This window comes from Leucoraja erinacea, chromosome 4, assembly GCF_028641065.1.
Source record: "Leucoraja erinacea ecotype New England chromosome 4, Leri_hhj_1, whole genome shotgun sequence".
NCBI lineage: Eukaryota > Metazoa > Chordata > Chondrichthyes > Rajiformes > Rajidae > Leucoraja > Leucoraja erinaceus.
Window position 1 is genome coordinate 79,472,671 of NC_073380.1, and position 25,062 is coordinate 79,497,732.

The following is a 25,062-nucleotide window of genomic DNA, read 5'->3' on the forward strand; positions in this document are numbered from 1 at the left end:
TGTGGAGCCAGAAGGGGGAGGGGTGTGTGGGTGGGTGGGAGGAGGGGGTGTGCGGGGGATATGTGGGAGGAAGGGGTCTGTGGGCGGGGGGGGGGGGGGTTGGGGGGGGGGGGGGGGGGGGGGGGGTGTGGGGGGCGTGAGGGAGGGATGTGGGGGCCGGGGGAGGGGTGGATGGGTTGTGGGGGTGGGGCTGCGAGCATTGTGGAGCCGGAGAGGTGGGGGTGGAGGGTTGCGGGTTGTGGTGTAGGGGAGGGGGGGGAATGTTTGTGGCGGGTGGGGGGTGTGTGGGGTGGGTTGGGGGGAGAGAGCTCGGAGAAAAGATGGCAAAGGGGGGGGCAGGAGCCAGCGAGGGGGACCAGAGTGGAAGGGGCTGTAGCTGACAGTGTGCTGAGGACTCACAGAGGGCGCTGGTTGCTGGACGGTCTCCTCCACCGGGATCAGAGTCTCCATTTTCCGTCTGGCGACATCTCTGTCTCCACGCCGGGCTGGACTGGGCTGGGCTAGATTGGATTGGGCTGGGCTGCTTCCAGTCCCTCCGAAAATTGTGGCTGGTTGGAGACAAGGCCATCAAGAGCCGGCCATCCAGAGCCTCCCTCAGCTCCAGTAAAGATGCGATGGCACAGGAAGGGGCGGACCATCGCGCAGAGTGACAGGAGAAAAGGCCAATCCAGGCGCCACCGATTGGCAGGAGAGGAGATCGATCTGCGCACGCGCGATTTTTAAACCTCGCTCACTTTTACATTAGCCCCCCGATCGTAACGAAACTTGGTGCACTCCAGGCAGAGGAGAACAGTGAGTGCGCTGGCAAAAAAACGTAGCGTTATCACATACTGTTTTACCGCAAATATAAAGACTGTGCAAACCGGAAGATGACAAGATCAGAGCTTTAGTTATGTATAGATACTTTGCTTTGCTATCCTGTGGAACAATATCCAGTGATTGGCATATATACTCCATCCCACAGTCATATCATAATTACGTATTGATCCTGATTTCATTTTTCATCTTCTGATTCTATGTGCAAATAACCAAGTGGCCCACTCCTAATTCATGTCTTCATATCTTCCCAGTAAATACCAAAATGTTTTAATATTTCAGTCATAATCTATAGTTTCCCCTAAAGACCCTATTCCTAACATAACCTTCTTTTTTTAAGGATGGGTCTGCAACCCCTTTTACGATTTTTAACAATTTAATTTCATAGTTCCTCCAAAGTGTTCCTAATCTTTTTTTTTTAAACTTTTCTCTTCATCCCCTCTTTCTTATCATGGCCCCTTCTGCTGCATATAAACATCTTCCTCTATTCATGCATCAAATGTTCCAGCATGGCTTTTTCATCCATGGGCTCTCATGTTTAATTTGCCCTTTAACTTTAGTGAAGGATTAGATTTCCCACTTTGTTGAGCACTGTCCGAATAGTTTCCCCATTATTGCTGTCAATACTGCTGCCTATTTTATCTCTCAGCCTTTCCAAATTAGCTTTACGTAAGTCTATTGACTCAGTCATTATTGCACTTATGTCTTTTGTTATTATCATCAGAAGCCTTATTTCATTATGATCACTATTGCTCGGAAACTAAGAACCTTAAGCATTCAATAGGAATTCTACTATCTTATTCCCTTTGCCCATCTCTTCAGTCCAATCATTTTGGAGCAGCCAACATTACACATAATTATTATTTTATATTTTTCACCCAATTAGCCTTTTCACCCAATAAGATTGAGAAATTTATCTTCCAGGGGTAAGTCTATATATTTGCTTCCAGTTGAAGAAAAAACAATTTACCCTCTTTTCTGTTTCTGAACTCATTTTGTTTATTTTTTGCTATTATAAATTTTGAAAATTACAGATTTTGAAAATCTATAATTTGTCTGTCCACCCTGCTACAACCTGTCTGGGTAATATCATCAATGAATTCAACCAAGATAAGAGGGCATGAAGCATCCCCATAATAATATGTGCTGGTTCTTCAACATTAATCCAACTGACTATTAATTTTCCCCAGGTTATCAGGTCTATAAACTTCCCCAAGACTGATGTTAAACTGTAATTTCCAGATTACTATCATGGTGCTTAAAAGTACAAACTTATCAAATACACATCTTATTAACTTTTGAGAAAGAGACATGAAGGCAAATAAGGAAGTGTGTGAAAAATGCAAAGCTATAACCATGTAGACCATTGGCCACCCCTAAACGATTGGACTGAAAAGATTGGAAAAAGGGATTAAATAATAAAATTCCTACAGCATTTTTTTAAGGCTCATTTTTTTTATATACCAAAATATAAACAAATCCTGGCCACAGATGATTTGCAGCAATATTTTTTTTTAATGTTCGAAGAGATTGTTATCTATCTACGATCTATGAAAATAAAAGTACCTTTCATTGTCTGGCAAGTTCAGCCACTGAAGTATTGTAAAGACTCGCTGTTCATGAGGAATGACACTGTAATCAGAAAATAAACACTTATCCAAGACCAATCAATACACATAAATCCATTAAAATATCAAGTTGTTAGGTTTTGATTTGTAAAACAGGCATAAAACTTGTTACTGAATAGCCTTCTTTATGCACTCACATAAGCAATCACAAATGAGAAAGTGATGTGAAATCAGGGCAAATAGCTAATGCAGGAAAATGCGTAGCACACAAGTTAGAGAGGGTTAAAGAACCAGTAACAGGCTAGCACCAATTACAAAAATTCCACGAAATGGACCAAATTACACGTGCAAAGAGATTTCAAACTGTACATATATTTTTGCTGATGCTGTTTAAAGCCACATCTTGGCACATCAATAAAGAGAATGTCAAAGGAAAATAAATAAAATGTTTTACTTACACAGGCCAGAAAAACGTGCCCGCTTTTACTGCTTGGTTGACAGTTGTTACCCAGATCTAACAAGACACAGGAAAGGAAATCAGTTGTCACGGTACAAGTACAATGTAAAATGGTGTACAGGTAAATACCAGGGGAAGTGAAAAGTTGGCTTTCCCTTGCATTGCAGAAGCTATATTTAACCATATAACCATATAACAATTACAGCACGGAAACAGGCCATCTCGGCCCTACAAGTCCGTGCCGAACAACTTTTTTTTTCCCCCTTAGTCCCACCTGCCTGCACTCATACCATAACCCTCCATTCCCTTCTCATCCATATGCCTATCCAATTTATTTTTAAATGATACCAATGAACCTGCCTCCACCACTTCCACTGGAAGCTCATTCCACACCGCTACCACTCTCTGAGTAAAGAAGTTCCCCCTCATATTACCCCTAAACTTCTGTCCCTTAATTCTGAAGTCATGTCCTCTTGTTTGAATCTTCCCTATTCTCAAAGGGAAAAGCTTGTCCACATCAACTCTGTCTATCCCTCTCATCATTTTAAAGACCTCTATCAAGTCCCCCCCTTAACCTTCTGCGCTCCAGAGAATGAATATTATTCATTCTTGGCAGCTGGGGAAATCAGCGGATGTCATCCATGGTGGTGGGTCCCCTATGTGTGCTGGTTACATGGTCCACATGGCAAAGGTAGGATGTTCTAGCTTTATGATGAAGCAATTTCTTTACATGTCTGTGCCTCCGATACACAACTTCAGAGAAACTTTAGAGGCCCCTTCTGTCTACTGCTCCTGTCCTTTTAAGGAAGCCTCGAAAGGCAACCACCTGCCCCAAAAGGCTGACCAAAATGGCATCTGATCACATATCTTTTCAGTCAACCTAATTCTTCATTACAAGCCCCGGTTATCAATTGAAGATTATGTAATAATTTGCATCACACACTCAGAACAGACATGGTGCAACATTGTTCTGCCCAGAGTACACGCCCAGTGCCATTAAATGCTCATTATATGTTAACATCAATGTGATGTTAAACTGGCTTCCCTTTATTTTTCTCATCAAAGTGTGATCATTTTGGAGTAAAATTTCATGAGAGAGATTTGTCTCTTAACTCTCTACCAGTAACCATGTAATGGCAATCACCAGGCATTTTAGGATGTGCTGGAATTTTATTCCATTCAATTCCCTTGCAATGCCAGTGTGCATCCTGGTGGAAAGTAAATATGCCTTTGACGGAGTCAATGTACAGGAGTCTGCTGATGGGGGTGAATACTGTACGTGAACACTTTCCATCCTATATTTAAGATTGAAATCTAGTTATTTTACTAAATCGATGGGAGGGACATCTATTCTGCGAGGGAACGTGCTAATATAGTTTCCACCTAGCCTGCAGCTAATAAGGGGCTGTTTCCTTTATCATCGTTACTTTTCTGCATATCTTTCATTAACTTGAAAAAGTGCAAAAAATTTAATGTCCCCTATATCTCTCTATATCAGTCAATATCTCTCGTTTCGCTTTTCCCCGACTCTCAGTCTGTAGAAGGATCTCAACCTGAAACGCTACCTATTCCTGGTCTGCTGATAGAGCTACGTAGTTTTTCTATACTTCTGACTTGGTAGCGATCAGCCGGGAGGTGGCAGTCGCTGTCAGAGATGGCAACAGGAGGTAACCACCCTGCCTCCAGGCTGGCTCTGCCTCTCAGTGAAATCGTTACCATCATGTTCTCAGTTTTGACATTTTCCTGCCCAATACCCATCACCCAAGATAGTTTTACACTCTAAACGTTAATCACACTTTTCCATTTCTATTGATTTTCCTTTTCTCTTTTTCTCTTTTTCTGCAACTCACCCTTCATCTCACACTCAACTATTTTCCCTTGAGTAATCCGGTCCCTTCTGACCACGGCCTGCCCCTCTCAACCACCTGTTCCCATTCTGAATGCCCCTTGCTCCTCCCAAACAACCTCTCTCTCCGATTTCGACAGTTATTTTTCTTGATTCTTCTTCCTTTGCCTTGCGACTCTCACTCCTAACTCACTAGAACATAAGATTTGATTAAGATCCACACTTAATGACCAACCTTGTGTGGGACCTTATTAACAGACTTCTAAATGCAATACGTTTTCATTATATATGCTCCTGCATTCCAAAGATCATTGTATCCATGAGCATGTAGTAAGCATGGATAGTCAACTGTGCTGCTGGGAATGTGGGTTAAAGGGCCTGTCCCACTTAGGCGATTTTTTTCAGTGACTGTCGGCGACTCTCACAGTCGTAGCAGGTTGCGGAAAAACCAGCGACTGGACCCTCCCATGACAATGTCTATGACAAGCTACAACAGCCTACCACCTTGTCGACGTCAAGCTACGGCAAGCTACTGTCAACCGGAGACCCATTAGGACATCCACCTATGTCCACACCTACGACAACCTACGGCCACAGGGCTACAACCAGTCAACCTGCGTCCACCCGCGACAAGCTATGATAAGCAACGACCCTGTTGGCGACAACTGAAGACAACTCAGTGGCCGGAACCTGTCGCCGGTTGTCGTAGGTAGTCGCCAGTGGAATTCACCAAAGTCAGCACCCAGCGACAATCACATCACCTGGCGACAACCAGCATCATCCTGGCGACAACCTACGACAGGAGCTATGTCAAGCCCACAGTCGGCGAAAAATTTTGAACATTTCAAAATCCAGCGGCGACCGGAAAAACATTACGACTTTTTAGGTGACTTGAGACGACAACTCACAACCATACAGTCATCTCCCCGCAACCATGTGCTCACAGCCTTGTTGCCTGTAGTTGCCGAAAATAGCGTCTAAGTGGGACAGGGGCTTAAGTCACTGTCCAGAGATGGGCTCAGGAATACTAGGAAGTGGGTAGAGTGGCAGCTTTTCCCCAAGATCCTGGAGTGCTTGCAGATTTCACCTAGTTCTGATAAGCAGAAACACACATCATGCATGTGATATCGATGGATGGATTCCCACAGTGTGCCTTGGTAACTAGTATCATTATCAAAAGCCATTTTTGTTATCTATGGGAACCCCTGACTCCTATCCCTCACTAGTGACCATAACCTAGAGCACACAACATCCACTGGTTCCTCTGTATCTGCTCTATGAGTCAGATCAAATAGTTCCAATAGATTAGTCGGACATCATTTCCCCTTTCATAAACCTGTGCCGACTCTGCTCAGTTTTATGATGCTTTTGTGGTGCTCTGCAAATTTATCTTTTATTACTGATCTCAACATTTCCGCTGCTACTGACATTAATCCATCAGGTCAGTAGCTCTCAGTTTTCTCTCTCTCGCGTTTTTGTAAATGGTCGGGGTACATTTATTCCACAAGAATAATTCCATGAAATGTATGGCCAACTCTTTCAAAACTCCAGTATGGACATCAGTGTGTCCTTGGGATGCTAACATCCATCTCTGAATGCTGTCCTAAACGTCATTAGGATCAAAGCCACTCTACAAAATCATGCAGCTTATGCATTTGCGGGCTCGCTCTGGAAAGAAAGGACTGCTGAGAAAGGACCTACTGCTGAGGACAATTAAATTCCTGCGGATGGAAGATACATTTCTGCCTGTAGCAAAGGGCGATTCCACCAGCATCAATCTTGCCAATTAAATGTCTTCTTACATGTTGGTTCAAGATTGAGCATGACTTGGCATTGTAAGTACTGTGGTGGATGATGAATACAATTTGGGGACAACAGACTCTTCCAAAGATGGGCCAACAGGGCAGATAGTTTGAGAGATGGTTCCGCTCCTTCCACTGTTTAACACAGACCTTCTACCTCCAGGTCCCTCAGGTCGGATGACTTGGGGCTACTGACTATCCTGCGGTCTAGATTTAAGCTCAGGGGCGACGGCACTTTTGCGGCTGCAACACCTAGACTGTGGAATAGCATCCCGCTCCTCATCAGAACTGCCCCCTCCATCGACTCCTTTAAGTCACGACTCAAAACCTATTTCTTCTCCCTAGCATTTTTGAGCCCCTCTGAGGGGGCGCTGTAAGCAGTTTATGTATGTAGTGTTAGGTCCCCGTGTTAATCTCTTGTCATGTCACAACTTGGAAAGATTGGACTTTGCTGGTTTAACTTGCACTAAACATTATTCCCTAATTATGATAGACACAAAAAGCTGGAGTGACTCAGCGGGCCAGGCAGCATCTCTGGAGACAAGGAATGGGTGATGTTTCAGACGTCTGAAGAAGGGTCTCGACCCAAAACGTCACCTATTCCTTCTCTCCAGAGATGCTGCCTGTCCCGCTGAGTTACTCCAGGTTTTTGTGTGTATCTTCGGTCTAAACCAGCATCTGCAGCTCATTCCTGCACATTTCCTCATCATGTATCTGTACCCTGCGAATAGCTTGATTGTAATTGTGTATTGTTGTCTTTCCGCTGGCTGGTTAGCGCGCAGCAAAAGCTTTTCACTGTACCTTGGCACACGTGACAATAAACTAAACTAATAGACCATCTGTCTCAGGAGTCTTGGATCAGGCATGTCAACGATCTGGCCTGGTCAACAGAGTTGACAGAGCGGGAACAGACTACTGTGAAGGTGATGGTGGCCTGGAAGTATGCACTGACATCACTTCTCTTATCCTTCCAGTGGATTTAGAGGATTTTGTGAAGACAGCATTGGTTGAATATTTCCAGTGCCCCGAGATGACTGCTGCAAGTATTCCTGGTCAAAGAAACTCACGGGATCACGGTTCAATAAAAACTGCCTGGAACTGAGGAATCAATTCCTGAATTGCAAATCTCATCTCATCGTGATTATTTCCGAAATTACATACGGAAATTACCTGTTCTAAACCATGTTTGCTCAACTGCAATATGGGTGAAAGTTATGTTTGTCATACATCAGATGAGATGTAAAATGATCATGAATCATTTTTGAGAAAAAAAAATGCTGGTTTCCACCCGCATTCCAAAGACGTGCAGGTTTGTAAGTAAAGCCCCTGTCCCACTTTCCCGAGTTACTCACAAATTCTCCCGAGTTTTCCCCTTGATTCAAACTCGGAGAATGTCCGTAGCGAGTCCGTAGGAATCCGTAGATATTTCGTAGCGGCTCGTTACGCCGGCCATAAGTACTCGGGGCATCAGGTAAGTCGGGGTTTTTTCAGCAGGTTGAAAAATGTCCATGAGTGAAACAAAAAAATAGCCCCGAATACCTACGAATGGCTACTACCGAAATTCTCCGAGTTTGAATCCTTAAATTGGCTTCTGTAAATTGGCCCTAGCGTGTTGGATAATAATAATAATAATAATAATAATTTATTTATTTATGGGCACCTTTCAAGAGTCTCAAGGACACCTAGAGCTAGTGTATGGGTTATCACAGGACGGTGTCAACTTGGTGGGCCGAAGGGCCTGTTTTCATGCTGTCTCTCTAAAACTAATTAATTAAAAACAAATGAAAGCGCCTCTTCATCTTCTTGCGTAAGGCGTGCACAGCCTAAAGTTGTAGATCAAGGGTAGACATCCAGGCCAGTGCAGCATCAGTTACTGGGTGGATGGCTTTGATGCCCCCAGGAAAAAGCCTCAGTGAGCTGTGCGAGATGGTCTGGTCTGGATGTCCGTAGTCGCAAACAGGGCTGTCCCCCCCCCACCCCCCACTTATGCAGGTGATGGTCTGTTCTTGCATGGAGGGTGCTGGATGCCGCAAAGCACCTCAGAAAGCCCAGCACTGATATGTCAGCTGAGATTACACACTGAAACCCTTGGATAACAGTGAAAACTAATGCCTACTGGTTCAGATTAAGTGCTACCACTGTGATATTATTATTGCCTCCCGTGTTATTAAAAGTGTCATTTGTTCATCCACTTAAACCCAGGAATTCATTATTTCAGAATAAATCAATGCAAAAAAAACATTCACTTTATGTTATTTATCAGTTAACGTATTTGAAGTTTTTCATTTCCTTTCCTTAATTATGTTGTGAAACATTAATAAAAACATTGGATGATAAATGGACTCCAAATAGGAGACATACTGTGCTACTTTCTTCGGCCAAGGTTTCAACTGAAAAGGACTTAGAACTTACTGGTTGTCCTCCCCACCATCGAGGATTGAATTTTTCTCTATTTCGAAGGCTGAAGTTGGCATCGAACACAGGGTCATGCATTAAGTTTCCAACAATTCCATGTGATTCAGGATAAAGTCCCTTTGTATAAAAAAAACCCAAAGAAAATTGATCAGGCACGGTCTTTAATACTCGGGATCTACACAACCTTTGCCACAATAAATCATTTAACAAATAACCATACATAGCAACTTAAAATTGGATGCCTATTTGAGCCAGGTACTGAAAAGGGTAGGAAAACTAGCAGTTGTGCTTGCTTGGTAAAACATGTTTTCTTTTTCCTTTTATTTCAGCTTTAAATGGTTTGCTCATTCAATTATTTCAAAACCTGGAGTTATACTACAGAATGTTCTGTAAAAGTGAGAAATGGGGTGAGAGTGCAGTGAGGTATTGACATAGCATTAACCAAAACACTATTTCCATTAATGAATCACATACATTTCCGATGCACACAGGGTCCCCACTATTGCAGCACATTAAGGCTTGTTTATCCTTAAAATTAGTTTAAATCAGGCTTGTGAGAGCAGTACTCAACAAACAGCTGGAAACAAGGATAAAGCTTGTCATCCAATTATTAGAAAGGATTTATTTTAACTTTGTTGGCTTATTTCCAAGCCTTTATGCATAACTTGTTAGTCAATGTCATTTATAAGAAATATGCCAAACCAGTATTCTAAAAAAAATGTGTTGCTATTTGTTTTCTTGCAACAATATTCCTCCTTACGACATTGATTGCAGCAAAATCCCTTTAATGCCAGCAATCTGCAGTATTTTCAGAAATGATATTACAAAAGTCGACACAACCAATTCCAATCCATCTTCACCAATAATTCATACACAATTTTTCAGGAGTGGCGAATAATAGCAATTAACGCAAAAAGATTTTTTAAAAAGCATAAAATGCTGGAAGTACACAACAGATCTACTCGTAATCAAATGGAAGGCAAGTTAATTTGTCACCAGCATTTTTTTTTTAAATTTAGGACAGTTCACTTTCCTTTCACGGTTTGCTGCCTTGAGATTTACTGCCTTGCTAAATCCTGCCTAAATTGCCACACATTAAGAAATATACATATGTTCCTATTTTTGTTGACCAAGTTTCATTATATGAAGTATGCACAAATGCACGGCCATCACAAATAATTACTTCTTCATGAGCAGTGAAAAGAAAGTTTGTATTACAAAATAGTGCAGAAATTAAAAGTAATTTGGTTTAAATGCAAGCCAAGTGTTCATAAATCAGTTTATTTGCTAAGAGATAAAGAAATTGGCATTGTATCAAATTGAAAGAAGCAAAAGCAGCTAGTTATATAAAATGTAACACTTACTGTAGCAAGAGTATACATATTGGGGAAGGTTTTTGTTGGATAAACTGGTCTCATGTAGGGAGCGTGAGTCCCACAAGATCCTAATTAAGAGGAAACATTTGTCATCAAATACAATACTGATTTGTGGGTAAGAAATACCCAGGAGGAGTTCTAAAAGCTACAAAATATACAACTGAGATTGTGATGCAATTCTTCAGAAACATCAACTTTCATAAAATTGTTACATCTGTAAATATTGTGTATCTGGATTCATTTTCTTTAACAACTCAAGTTCTTGCAGAATTTGTCATCCTTGGATCACATCAAATATGCATCTGGAAGTCATTACATTTCACGGCAACATTTCCATGTAAAGCCTGAACATTTCAATAGTTGAAATCACATATAATAGCAGAGTAGACAAAACGGTCCCAAAACTGAATGAATTTAAGCAACAAACTGCATGTTAATAGGTTTATCAGTGTCGTTCTTGACTGTATGCACAAATCTGATCGCCTCTTTCCCGTATTACCTTGTATTTCATTGTTTGAGGTCAAGAGATATCAAAATTGGGACATGTCAAACTGTGCCGATTCAATTTCAACCATTTACATCATCACCTAGTCAGGTTCTAACCCATTGTGCTGAAAACCTATTTCAATTCTGCTGTTTATAGGTCTCCTAAAATAGGCACAGTTAAGGAATATGTTATACAGCAATTAAAAAAAACTACAAGTTTTCATGCTATCACTGTTGAGACAGAGGGTTCTACTATCTTCAATAGCTACTTATGTTCTTTTAGGGTTTCGGAGAACAGGGCCCCGATTCAAACCAAAGATTTGTTTAACATTACTTGTGAATGTAGTTTAATTAATGTAAATGCAGCAGAACGAAAAATAAGGACAGAAAACATTTACATACAGCTTTAACGCCTTCCTACTCAAACTTTCTTCGACTTTCATGGGAAACAAATGGACTCTTTGGTAAACTGAATAGGAATCTGTAAAGATGAAACAACACTTTCCCTCGAATATTTAAAAAAAGAGAGGCCTGAAATGAAAGCAGTGATAGGATTCCTCTCAAATAAGGTGAAAGTTGACTGAAGTATTCATGAAGGAGAAGTAGAGACACCAGAGGCTGCAGATACCGGAATCTGGAGCAACCTGCGGGACTCAGTTTATTAACATTTAGCATCGATAAGATCATAAGTTCTAGGGGCAGAATTAGGCCATTCTGGCCTCCATTCTCACTTGGCCTCCACAGCCGCCTGTGGCAATGAATTCCACAGATTCACCACCCTCTGACTAAAGAAATTCCTCCTCATCTCCTTCCGACAGGAACGTCCTTTAATTCTGAGGCTATGACCTCTGGTCCTGGACATGGGGCATTCACGAAGGCGTGGAGTTATGTAATGTAACAACAGCAGGGAAGAAGCTGTTCCTGAACCTGTTGGTCCGGCAACGGAGAGACCTGTAGCGCCTCCCAGATGGGAGGAGGGTCAACAGTCTGTAGTTGGGGTGAGAGCAGTCCTTGACGATGCTGCGCGCCCTTCGCAGACATCGCTTGCTCTGAACAGACCCAATGGAGGGGAGTGAGGAACCGGTGATGAATTGGGCATTTTTCACCACCCTCTGCAGTGCTTTCCGGTCGGAGACAGAGCAGTTGCATACCATACTGTGATACAGTTGGTAAGGATGCTCTCGATGGTGCAGCGGTAGAGGTTCACCAGGATCTGAGGAGACAGATGGACCTTCTTTAGTCTCCTCAGGAAGAAGAGATGCTGGTGAGCCTTCTTGACCAGTGTTGAGGTATTGTGGGTCCAAGAGAGGTCATCGGAGATGTTGACCCCCAGAAACCTGAAGCTAGAAACACGTTCCACCTCCGTCCCGTTAATGTGGATGGGGGTGTGCGTGCCGCCTCTGGACTTCCTGAAGTCTACAATGAGCTCCTTGGTCTTCTTGGAGTTAAGGGCCAGGTTGTTGTCAGCGCACCATGCTGCTAGGAACTGGACCTCCTCCCTATAGGCCGACCCATCTTTGTCGCTGATGAGGCCAATCACCGTTGTATCATCTGCATACTTGATGATGGTGTTAGTACCATGTACAGGTGTGCAGACGTAGGTGAAGAGGGAGTAGAGGAGGGGGCTCAGCACACATCCCTGTGGAACGCCGGTGTTCAGGGTGAGTTTTGAGGAGGTCACATTGCCTAACCTTACAGACTGGGGTCTGTTGGTTAGAAAGTCCAATATCCAGTTGCAGAGGGAGGGTTCGATACCCAGGTTGTTGAGTTTGGTGATCAGTTTAGAGGGGATAATGGTGTTGAATGCTGAGCTAAAGTCGATGAACAGCATTCTCACGTAGGTGTCTCTGTTGTCGAAGGGGGAGAGGGCGGAGTGAAGTGCCGTGGAGATGGCATCCTCTGTACTCCTGTTCTTGCGGTAGGCAAACTGATAGGGATCCAGTGTGGGGGGTAGGCAGCTTTTGAGGTGTGCCAGGACCAGCCTCTCGAAGCACTTGGTGATGATGGGGGTAAGCGCAACTGGGCGGAAGTCGTTGAGGCTCGCCACAATGGAGTGTTTTGACACCGGCATGATGGAGGTGGTTTTAAGGCACGTGGGGACAACTGCTTGGGCAAGTGACAGGTTGAAGATGTCAGTCCAGACGTCTGTCAGCTGCGCAGCACAGGCCCTGAGCACGCGCCCGGGGATGCCGTCAGGGCCAGCAGCCTTTTGTGCATTAATCCTGCTCAGTGCTGCATGCACATCGATGGGGGTGAGTGTGAGCGGTTGGTGATCAGCAGGGAGCACAGCCTTGATGGCCGTCTCTTGATTGTCCCTGTCAAAGCGGCCATAAAAATGGTTAAGCTCCTCAATGAAGGAGGCGTCACTGGATGTGGGGGTGGTGTTGGTGGGTCTGTAGTCCGTGATGGCCTGGATGCCTTGCCACAAGCGCCGGGGGTCGGAGTTGTTGTTGAAGTGCTCCTCAATCCTGAGCTTGTAGCTGTGCTTGGTCTTCTTGATGCCCCTCTTCAGGTTAGCCCTGGATGAACTGTTCATCCATGGCTTCTGATTCAGGAAGGTGGTAATCCGTTTCGCGGAGGTGACACTGTTAATGGTGGAGTTGATAAAGTCCAAAACGGAGGAGGTATAAGAGTCAATGTCTGTGTGGGAGTCAAGGATGGCCTGAGCTGCAAACACATTCCAGTCAAAGCGCTGCTGAAGTGTGGAGTCCACTCACTCTGACCAAACTTTAAAGGGCCTGTCCCACTTACGTGTCCTTGGCTCGCAAATTACGCGACCTCGTGGTCACGTTGAGGTGCACGGTCATCGTATGACCACGTGGGGCAGGTCCCACTGAGAAGCGCGGAGGGGTATGTAGTTGTGTGCGACATTGCGCAGGGCTCAGAAATATTTGTAGCGAATGAAATCTTCACGCGCCAACGGCCTGTTGCGTAATTAATGGCAAAAGTGGGATAGGCCCAAGACCCTGGCGTGACGCAACGTCTCACCTCCAACAGCAGCATTAGCAGTCAAACGATCGAAGATGGACACAAAATGCAGGAGTAACTTAGCGGGACTGGCAGCATCTCTGGAGAGAAGCAATGGGTGACGTTTCAGGTCAAGACCCTTCTTTTCAGACTGAAGAAGAGTCTCGACACAAAACATCACCCATTGCTTCCCTCCAGAGATGCTGCCGGCCCCGCTGAGTTACTCCAGCTTTGTGTCCATCTTCAAATGACGTCACGCACTCCAGACGGCTGTGCGTACGCATTAAATCGCGCGCGACCTTCACGGGACCATCACGGCTCATCGCGACCAATAGGTCGCGTGATTTGCGTGCCAAGGACACGTAAGTGGGATATGCCTTTAACTGTCCTCGCTGTGGGTTTAACACGTCTGATGAGTGGAGAGTATTTTGGGAGCAGGAACAATGAGAGTTGATCAGACTGTCCAAGGTGGGGAAGGGGGACGGCTTTGTTGGCTTCAGCCATGTTTGTGTAAACTTTGTCCAGTATCTTTTTTTCTCTAGTGACGAAGGAAACATGTTGGTGGAATTTGGGGAGCACAGTCTTCAAGTTGGAGTGATTGAAGTCACCCGCAACAATGAAGGCTGCCTCGGGGTTGTGTTGCTAATGGCAGTATGCAGTTCTTTCATTGCAAGCTTAGCTTTAGCATCCGGAGGAATATAGGCTGCAGTCACAACAGTGGAAGTAAACTTTCTGGGCAGATAGAATGGCCTGCATTTAACCCTGAGAAACTCTAGGTTAGCTGAGCAGTGACTCTCGATGATGGTGGTGTCCGTGCACCATGCTTTATTTACATAAATGCACAGACCCCCACCTCTGGTCTTACCGGAGTCTGTTGTCCTGTCCGCTCGGAGTAAATGACGCCCTGTTAGCTCAATGGCGCTGTCAGGAACGTCAATGTTAAGCCATGTTTCTGTGAAGATCAAGATGCTGCAGTCCTTGATCCAGTTGTAGGAGGTAATCCGTAGCCGGAGTTCTTCCGTTTTGTTTGCCAGTGAGCGTACGTTGGCGAGAAGAAGGCTAGGAATCGCTAGCCTGTGTGGCATTAACTCTAACCTGGCCTTTAACCCACCTCGGCATTCACGGCGGTGTTTGCGTTTGCGTCGCCGTCTATGATCCGCTGCTCCACTCTTCTGGCTAGTTCAGGCGCGGGACGGAGTTTGCGCAAAAGGTTGTTGCAGCTGCAGGAACCGATGTTCAGAAGTTCCTGTCGGCTGTATGATAGGAACGCAAGACTGCAAGACGTTTCAATAAGATCCCTCTCATCCTTCTATACTCCAGCAAACAGACGCCCAGTGCCGTCAAATACTCATCATATGTTAACCCACTCCTGGATCAGGAAAGGAATTGTCCTAAAACTGTGCATTGACCTGAAATGTCAACAGTTCCTTCCCCCCCACAAATGCCGCTTGATCCATAGAGTTCCTCAAACAGATTGTTTGTTGCTCCTGATTAATCTTGTAAAACAAAATGCAATCAAGTGGATGTGCTTAGTAAAGATCTTTGAATTGAATACTAGCATAGAGAGTTCATTCAAGATCCCTCAAAGTGTTCTCAGCTCATTATGTCATCTTTGCAACTGCAAATTATGTTTCAATCTAGGGATGGAAGGCAAGTGCAAGATGTACTTTGAATGTTAGAGTAGATTGCCATACATAGATATGTTATTATTTGAAGCTGGTTTGGAGTAACAGAGTGCTATAGACTAAACCAGACCAAATTTACCAAGTTTGGAGTGGATCCCAATTTTAAAAATGCGCCATTCATGGTGCTAGAGTCAGTCTGTATCAACTCTAAAATGCATTCATGTTTTTTTAGGGAAATTTGAATGCCCCTAAGCATTATTAGAATTTTCAAATGTTATCTCTTACTTGGTGAACATTCTCTTAAGTATTAGCCCATGGTAACAGATTCAGCACCGTCAGTTTTACAGAGACTAAGATATCAAATGAACACCTCTGCAGAAATAAAACTCTAATCACGTATTAAGACATCGTTTTCATATGACATATTAACAGCTACTTTACTAATACTGCTCCATGTGTAATGCGCCATTTTGCCTCAGCAGTTCAGAACATTATATGATAGCCATGCATATAAGCAGCATCACGGTGGGCGGGCAGGGTGGCGCAGCTCCAGAGACCCGGGTTCGATCCCGACTACGGGTGCTGTCTGGACAGAGTTTGTATGTTCTCCCCGTGACCGCGTGCGTTTTCTCCGAGATCTTTGGTTTACTCCCACATTCCAAAGACGTCCAGGTAGTTGGTTAATTGGCTCAGTATAAATGTAAATTGTCCCTACAGTGTGTAGGATAGCGTTAATGTGCGGGGATCGCTAGTTGGTGCGGATGCAGTGGGCCGAAGGGCCCGTTTCCGGGCTGTATCTCTAAACTAAACTAGTGTACATGGAAAGAACTGCCAGAGGAAGTTGGAGAAGAAGGCACGTTTACAACATTTAAAAGACACTTGGACAGGTACATGGATAGAAAAAGTTTGGAGGATGACAATCCAGGTGCAGGCAATCGGGAACAGCTGGGTTAGGCAACTTGGTGGGCTCAGATGAGTCGGGCAGTATTGTCCCTTTCCACACTGTGTAGCTCTGACTGAATCATTTCACCAGTGTCCACTGCCAATCATTTCCAAATATTAGTTTACGACCGAGCATAATTCAGGTTCATAATCCAGCTTCTAAAAGAAAACAGCACGACTTACGGCTTCCCCCCAAACAAGCTGCTTAAAGCACAAATTCATTCGCTACTTCTAAATCGAAATTTGGTGCAGCTTATTCTGATCGGCATTATAGAAACTTTCCATCTTTTAGTAAGCACAAATCTTAGCTGATCCTCAATAAAATCAAAGCATTTCTAAAGACAATCTTACTTAGTTTCTCAATGTTGGGCATGACCTTGCCTCCTTTCTTCATATATGAAGCACGAAAACCATCCACAGAGAAAATGATCAATGGTGGCCGAACAAAGCTGCAATGTGCAAAGCAGAAATGTTAACGGAAGGGATCAATGCAATTGCTATTCTGATAATGTATCTATTAGACTTCGGGATATTAACAATGACTAAATCACAGCTATTCTCCCATTTAGGAAAAGGATAGGATCCTGGAAGCAAAAATTAATCGAGCGTTACTTTGCAAGTCAGAAACGCTGTGCAAAGTGCAATCCCGGTATTTCAGTGTCATGTCATCCTATGGACAAAGTCTGTTGCTTTGTTAGATATCAAATAAAAACTAAATCGAAGATGTGGTCTCAAATAATCAATGGCATTAAGCTAAAATATTTGTAAACTAAATGTATGCATGTCTAGGCATACGAAGGAAATGTACATTTCTTCTGCACTATTCAAAAGGTAGTTACCAAAACATAAAACTTAGTTGAATGCAATTTAAGTGATCATCACCACTAATTACCATTCAGTTGCAACATTTCATCTGTTTACTCAGAAATATAAAATGCATATTCATGCAGAAATGTATATTCACACAATTTTAAAGCCATTTCAAAACACCTTCTTGTGGTGCTGGTTCATGTGAGATTCATGTGAAATTTACTCAGAGAGTGTGGAATGAGCTTCCAGTGAAGGTGGTGGAGGCAGGTTCGTTTTTATCATTTAAAAATAAATTGGATAGTTATAAGGATGGGAAGGGAATGGAGGGTTATGGTCTGAGCGCAGGTATATGGGACTAGGGGAGATTATGTGTTCGGCAAGGACTAGAAGGGTCGATATGGCCTGTTTCCTTGGTGTAATTGTTATATGTTTATATGGAGATTTGGTATTTCCTGATATCCAAATAAGGAATGGGGTCAAAAAGGCTTTTGGCACATTGGCCTTAATCAGTCAGAGTATTGAGTATAGAAGTTGGGAGGTCATGTTGCAGTTGTATAAGACATTGGTGAGGCCGCATTTGGAATATTGTGTTCAGTTCTGGTCACCAGGTTATAGGAAATATGCTGTCAAGCTGGAAGGGGTTCAGGGAAGATTTACAAAGGTGTTGCCAGGGCTCAAGGCGCTGAGCTATAGGGAGAGGTTGAGGAGGCTGGGACTCAGTTCCTTGCAGTACAGGAGGATGAGGGTGATCTTATAGAGGTGTATAAAATCATGAAAGGAATAGTTCAGGTAGATGTACAGAGTCTCTTGCCCAGAATAGGTGAATCGAGGACCAGAGGACATGGGTTTAATGTGAAGGGGAAAAGATTTAAGAAGAATCCAAGGGATAACTTTTCCACACAAATGATGGTGGGTGTATGGAACAAGCTGCCAGAGGACATAGTTGAGGCTGGGGCTATCCCAACATTTAAGACACAGTTAGACAGGTACATGGATTGGACAAGTTTGGAGGGATAGGGACCAAACACAGGCAGGTCAGATTAGTGTAGCTAGAACATGTTGGCCAGTGTGGGCAAGTTTGGCTGAAGGGCCTGTTTCCACACTGTATCACTCAATGTCTATGACTAAGTCTGAACAGCAAAAAAAGCACTATAAAAAACAAATTTTTTTTGGACTCAATTTGTACTCAAATCACTGCATCCAAAAGTGAAATTCCAATATATTATTGGTAAAATGCAAGACGATGCATACTGTACATATTAACAGGTCTTGTGTTATATTAACAATTCTAACTTCAAAGGGAAGGTGATTAAAGTAAAGTACATGTGATTAAAGGGCCTGTCCCACTTACGTGACCTTGGCACGCAAATTACGCGACCTCGTCATCGCGTTGAGGCGCACGGGCATAGTATGGCCGCGCGGGGCAGGTCCCACTGAGAAGCGTGGAGGGGTATGTAGTTGTGCGCGGTATCGCGCCAGGCTCCGAAATGTTTGCAGCGAACAAAATCTTCACGCGCCAACGGCCTGTCGCGTAACTGACGGCCAAAGTGGGACAGGCCCAAGACCCTGGCGCGACGCAACATCTCACCTCCAACAGTAGCAGAAGCAGGCAAACGATCGCCGAACTCGGCCTGGGGCTCACAGCCGTTGCGGTCCGGATCCGCCCCCACTTCTACTCCCAGAGCAGGGCCAAGAAAATTGAAGATAACACAAAATGCAGGAGTAACTCAGCGGGACCGGCAGCATCTCTGGAGAGAAGGAATAAATGACGTTTCGGGACAAGACCCTTCTTTCAGACTGAAGAAGAGTCTCGACCGGAAACATCATTCATTTCTTCTCTCCAGTGATACTGCCGGTCCCGCTGAGTTACACCTGCATTTTGTGTCCATCTTCAAATGACGTCACGCACTCCAGACGTCTGTGCGAGCACATGATGACGCGAGCGACCTTCGCGGGAACGTCGCGGCTCAACAAGACGATGAGGTCGCGTAATTAGCGTGCCAAGGACACGTAGTGGGATAGAGGCTTAACTCTGCAGTAATCAAATGGCAGCTCAATCATGCTAATCAAATGTAGATTTCCCCAACTAATTAACTTGATCACTGTCTAGTTTTGCATGTTGGATTATACATACCCTGCTGGACAATCCATTGTTCTCAAATCTTCGCAATCTTCATTGACCCAGCGAATCTCACCTGGTGGGAAAGTTCATCATATGACTGACAAAATATTGGATTATAGCATTAATATACACAACAGAAACTCATGTTTTAAAAAGTAAATTAATGATTGGTTTTGACTAGTTCCAGAGATTAAATGTCTACGTATTAATCAGATCTGCTAATTACTTTCCCAGACACAAAACAATGGTATATAATCTGCAAATATGTGCTTATGTAAGAACTTTCCTGAATTTGGTCAGAGCATTTTAAATGCTATTGATTTTTTAAATATTAAAAACAAAATGTGCATTTTGAAACATTTTTATTCTGTTGGGAAAAAAACTGCAAAGGAGCAATCATAGTCAAAGCAAATACCAGGCACACCCAAATGCTCTGAAAGAACTTCCTTTCTATAGTAGGCCAGTAATATTCTGGCCACTACCACTTAGTTTTATAAGAATTATCAAACCCAGTTATTGAAGATTCTCGTTCATATTCAAAGGAATCCATTTACTTCCAAAGGATTCTGCTCTCATGAATAAAATCATCTATCGGCAGTAGTTTCCCTATTGCACACATTCAAAAACTAAATAACCCTACAAATGCAATAATGAATGAACACAGGAGGAAAAGCTTGCATTAAAATAGTGGACTTTATCAGTTGGCAACCCACGGTTCAATCTTCTTGACTTTCTCAACTGCCAAAAGAAAGCAATTGGCAGGTAGAATTTACTGAAACTCAGAAATGAATTAGAGAGCTTTTATTTTCGAAGATAGACACAAAATGTTGGAGTAACTCAGCCGGACAGGCAGCATCTCTGGAGAGAAGGAACGGGTGATGATTCGGGTCAAGACCTTTCTTTCCCTCCATTAAAATTTGGAACAGGAAATCGGGAGGTACTGACCTTGACAATCTATGCTCACAAAAAACAGGGCTCATACCACATTTAGCTTCTTGCGAGGATAGTAAAAATCTTGAGATTACCTTTGCAAGTGACTTTATAGTTAGTGCAGCAATCTCCCCTGCTCATGCAATCTTCAGAACACTGGCAAACAAAATCTTCATTCCGGGCTTCCCCGCACCGTTCTTTGCTACATTCCCATCCACGACCTGAAACACGTGGCAATCGCTGCATCATTAAAATATTCACCAGCCACCCAAATATTCAGAGATGTTCCTAATTACAATCATCACTTCTCCCATCTTTGAATTGTTTTTTTCATATTTTTGATTAATATATTGCACAAATCAACACAGAATTCATTTTGATAATCATTATTACTGCATTTCCACCTGTTACGCACAACACAAGTTTTATAAGATGTCTAGTCACACATTGGTGCCAAGATAGCCACCCTTAGTCAGCATTGTTAAATACAAAATAAGATAAGCTGCATTGTTGCATCCTACTTTTAAAATGTGATTCTATTGCAATCGATAGATCCAAACTTTAGAACACCAGATTAAAGAAAGATGATAAGTAATTGCAATCTTTCATGTATATTGTTGTTATTCTTAAGCACAAAAGGTAAATACACACTTTCAGGATGTGTAGTGATCGCTATGATTTCGGAAACTCAACAATCAAATTAAACACAACACCCACAAGCTGCAATGAATTAACAGCTGTGCAAGAAGGAACTGCAGATGCTGTTTTACACTAAAGATACACTACATGCTGGAGGAACTCAGAGGGTCAGGCAGCATCTCTGGAGAAAAGTCTGATGAAGGGTCTCGACCCAAAACGTCACCCATTCCTTTTCTCCAGAGATGCTTCCTGACCCGATGAATTAACAGCTGTTTTACTGATGGCAATTAAATTGTCTGATGGGATCTCTTCCATCAAACAAACACCTCTGAAAGGCAAACTCTTCTGATGAAATCACACATTGTCCATTTGCATTGGAATGTTAGCCTTGTTTTTTGGGGCGCAGGGAACGCCTCTGTGCCCCATCTAAGCCCTTGCACGATTTGTTAATGTGACCAGGAAAGTCTTCTCAATCTATATGCAGATGGCCCTAATGGAGAAGGGAATCTGTGGAATTCTCTGCCTCAGAAGGCAATGGAGGCCTATTCTCTGGATGCTTTCAAGAGAGAGTTAAATAGAGCTCTTAAAGATAGCAGAGTCAATAGATATGGGGAGAAGGCAGGAACGGGGTACTGATTGGGGATGGTCAGCCATGATCACAGTGAATGGCGATGCTGGCTCGAAGGGCCGAATGGCCTACTCCTGCACATTTTGTCTATTGACTCCCTCTTGGGAAATGAGTTTGGGCAAGTGACTTAAGTGGGGAGCACTTTGGAAAAAGTGACCATAATTCTATCAGCATTAATAGTTATGGAAAAAGAAATGACTGGACCGCTAATTTCAGTCCTAAATTGGGACAAGGCTAATTCTGATGGCATTAGACTAAAACTTGCAAAGGTTGAATGGGGAAGGCCTTTGGCGGATAAAGAGATGTCTGCCAACTGGGAGGTTTTTAAAAGTGAGATTGGGAGAGTTCATGGCCAGTACATCCCTAACAGAGTGAGGGGTAAGGTTGGCAGGATTAGGAAACCTTGGCTGTTGACGGATATTGAGGCTGAAGTCAGAAAAAAGAGGCATATGGAATGGTATAGCAGCTGGCATCAAGTGAAGCCCTTGAGGAGCATAAAGGATGTAGGAGCATTCTTTAAGAGAATCAAAAAGGGGACACGAGAAGATGACATCAAGGAGCAGAGAATAGGGGTACATGTAGATAGAAAGTGGCAACAGAAGGGGTAGATCAATGGTGAAATGTTTAAGAAGGAACTGCAGATGCTGGAAAATCGAAGGTAGACAAAAATGCTGGAGAATCTCAGCGGGTGCAGCAGCAATGGTGAAGATGGATTATGGTATGCTTGCCTTCATTGGATTTGGCATTGTGTGCTGGAGTTGGGATATCATCTTACATGTGTATAAAACATTGTTGAGACTGCATATGGAATATTGCGTGTAGTACTCATCATCATGACAGAGGAGGGCTGAAATTAAATTTGAGAGAGTGCAGAAAAGATTCACAAGCAAGTTGCCAGGACAGGAGGACATAGAGCTGAGGAGAGACCGGATAGGAACATAGATAGAAACATAGAAAATAGGTGCAGGAGTAGGCTATTTGGCCCTTCAAGCCAGCACTGCCATTCAATGTGATCATGGCCGATCAACCACAATCATTATCCCATTCCTGCCTTCTCCCCATATCCCGTGCTTCCTCTAGTCCTAAGAGCTCTCTTTTGAATGCATCCAGTGAATCGGTCTCCACTGCCTTCTGAGTCAGCAGGGCATTCCACAAATTCACAACTCTCTGGGTGAAAACCTTTTTCCTCATCTCAGTTCTAAATGGCCTACCCCTTATTCTTAAACTGTGGCCCCTGGTTCTGGACTCAACCAACATCGAGAACGTTTCCTGCTCCTAGCTTGTTCAATCCCCTAAAAATCTTATATGTTTCTATAAGATTCCCTCTCATCCTTCTAAATTCCAGTGAGTACAAACCCAGTCATCCATTCTGTTATCATATGACAGTCCCGCCATCCCGGGAATTAACCTGGTGAACCTACGTTGCACTCCCTCAATAGCAAGAATGTCCTTCATCAGATTAGGAGACCAAAACTGCACACATTACTCCAGGTGTGATCTCACCATGGCCCTGTACAACTGCAGAAGGATCTCTTTGCTCCAATACTCAAATCCTCTCGTTATGAAGGCCAACATGCCATTCACTTTCTTCACTGCCTGCTGTAACTGCATGCTTACTTTCAGTGACTGGTGTACAAAGACACCCAGTCTTGTTGCACTTCCCCTTTTCCTCATCTGACACCATTCAGATAATAATCTGCCTTTGTGTTCTTGCCACCAAAATGGATAACCTCACATTTATCTACATTAAACTGCATCTGCCATGCATCTGCCCACTCACCCAACCTATCCAAGTCACCCTGCATCCCCATAGCATCCTTTTCACGGTTCACACTGCCACCCAGCTTTGTGTCATCTGCAAATTTGCTCATGTTACTTTTAATTCCTTCATCTAAATCATTAATATATATTGTAAATGACTGGGGTCCAAGCACCGAGCCTTGCGGTACCCCACTAGTCACAGTCTGCCATTCTGAAACGGACCCGTTAATTCCTACTCATTGTTTCCTGTCTGCCAACCAATTTTCTATCCATGTCATTACCCGACCCCCAATACCATGTGCTCTAATTTTGCCCACTATTCTCCTGTGTGGGACCTTACCAAAGGCTTTCTGAAAGTCCAGATACACCACATCCACTGGCTCTCCCTTATCCATTTTACTTGTTACATCCTCAAAAAATTCCAGAAGATTAGTCAGGCTAATCTGGCTGGGGTTCCCCCCTCTGAGTGTAGGATGCTGAGGGATGACCTGATTGAGGTATATAAAATCATGAGGGGCATCGATGAGATGCATGGTCAGTCTTTTTCCCCCAAGAGTGAGGAGACGGAAACTAGAGAGTATATGTTTAAGGTTAGAGAAGAAATACTTTAAAAGTGGACCTGAAAAGCATGTTTTTTTACACAGAAGGCAGTACAGTAGATAGGATTAGCTGGCAGAGGAAATAAAAAGGTTTGGAAGAATTGCAATGTTTACAAGACATCTGTACATGTTCATAAGTAGGAAAGATTTAAAGATACATGGGCCAAATATGCAGGCTAAAGGGACTAGCTCAGAAAAGCACCTTGGTCAGTAGGAATGACTCGAGACAAACGGCCTGTTTCTGTGCTGTATAAATCTAAGACACAACGACAGGTCATTGGATTGCAAATTGTAATTACAACCTGCTAACTCAAAGGCTGGAATTCTACCAAATGGACCAACTTATATTGAAGTGTTTCAGCTACTGGCCAAGAAGGGTAATCTTATCAAGAAGTATTTAAGTGTTCATAATGGGGAAGTGAGAACAACAAGTTACCCAATTTTCAAACAATGGCACAAAAAAAAAAAGTTTTTTTAAATTGACAGTGTGAATACAGAAAAGTCCTTGTTCTTTGCTGGCCTTGGATTTTTATCTCACGGAGATGAGAATATGGTCCATTTATACAACAAGCGCATGTGATTGGGAACTCAGTTTCCCTGGACCAGGTCCACCATTTTATCCCAGCAGAGGGATTTGCATTCCACATCAGTTCATTTCATACCATTACATCCTATTGGGGGTAGACACAAAATGCTGGAGTACCTCAGCGCGACAGGCAGGATCTCTGGAGACAAAGAATGGGTGATGTTTCGGATCCAGACCATTCGTCAGTCTGACTCGAAACGTCACCCATTCCTTCTCTCCAGAGATGCTGCCTGTCCCGCTGAGTTACTCCAGCATTTTGTGTCTATCTTCGGTTTAAACCAGCATCTGCAGTTCCTTCCTATACATCCAATTGGGGAATCATTACAGGGAGATTTGTTTCTATCTTGTCATGTACGACCATGACTGAGCTGCCCATTTCAACCCCACTTCACAACTGACTGTACAGGACTAAGATTTCAGCATTTCAAGCACACACCCAGATACTTTCTGTCCCCTCTATCCTTTGGGCGAAAATCACTTCAACTTCCCTCTCAATGTTTCACCAATTACTTTAACCCACTAGTCTGGACCTTCTGTCTGCTCAATATGCCTCAAACTGTTATATGTCTCAACGTCTTCCCTTCCAAAGTAAACAACTGCTAATCTTTCCACAATTAGAGGAAACTTACACCTAGTATATGAAATAAATCACCCCATACTCGGAGTATTGAGTAAAGAATGTTACAA

At 43.4% G+C, this 25,062-nt stretch overlaps 1 protein-coding gene across 3 annotated transcripts in view; it reads right to left on the reverse strand.

The window, feature by feature from the left end:
- Window positions 1-25,062, reverse strand: part of enpp2 (ectonucleotide pyrophosphatase/phosphodiesterase 2) — a 97,054-nt gene that overhangs the window by 64,333 nt on the left and 7,659 nt on the right. For all 3 annotated transcript variants that reach the window (XM_055634611.1, XM_055634609.1, XM_055634610.1), the window contains 7 exons: window positions 20,258-20,383; window positions 19,245-19,305; window positions 16,652-16,749; window positions 10,269-10,348; window positions 8,902-9,021; window positions 2,843-2,898; window positions 2,383-2,448 (listed from right to left, as the gene is read on the reverse strand). In XM_055634611.1, the coding sequence (XP_055490586.1) occupies window positions 2,383-2,448; window positions 2,843-2,898; window positions 8,902-9,021; window positions 10,269-10,348; window positions 16,652-16,749; window positions 19,245-19,305; window positions 20,258-20,383 (607 nt within the window). The remainder of the gene's footprint in view (window positions 1-2,382; window positions 2,449-2,842; window positions 2,899-8,901; window positions 9,022-10,268; window positions 10,349-16,651; window positions 16,750-19,244; window positions 19,306-20,257; window positions 20,384-25,062) is intronic.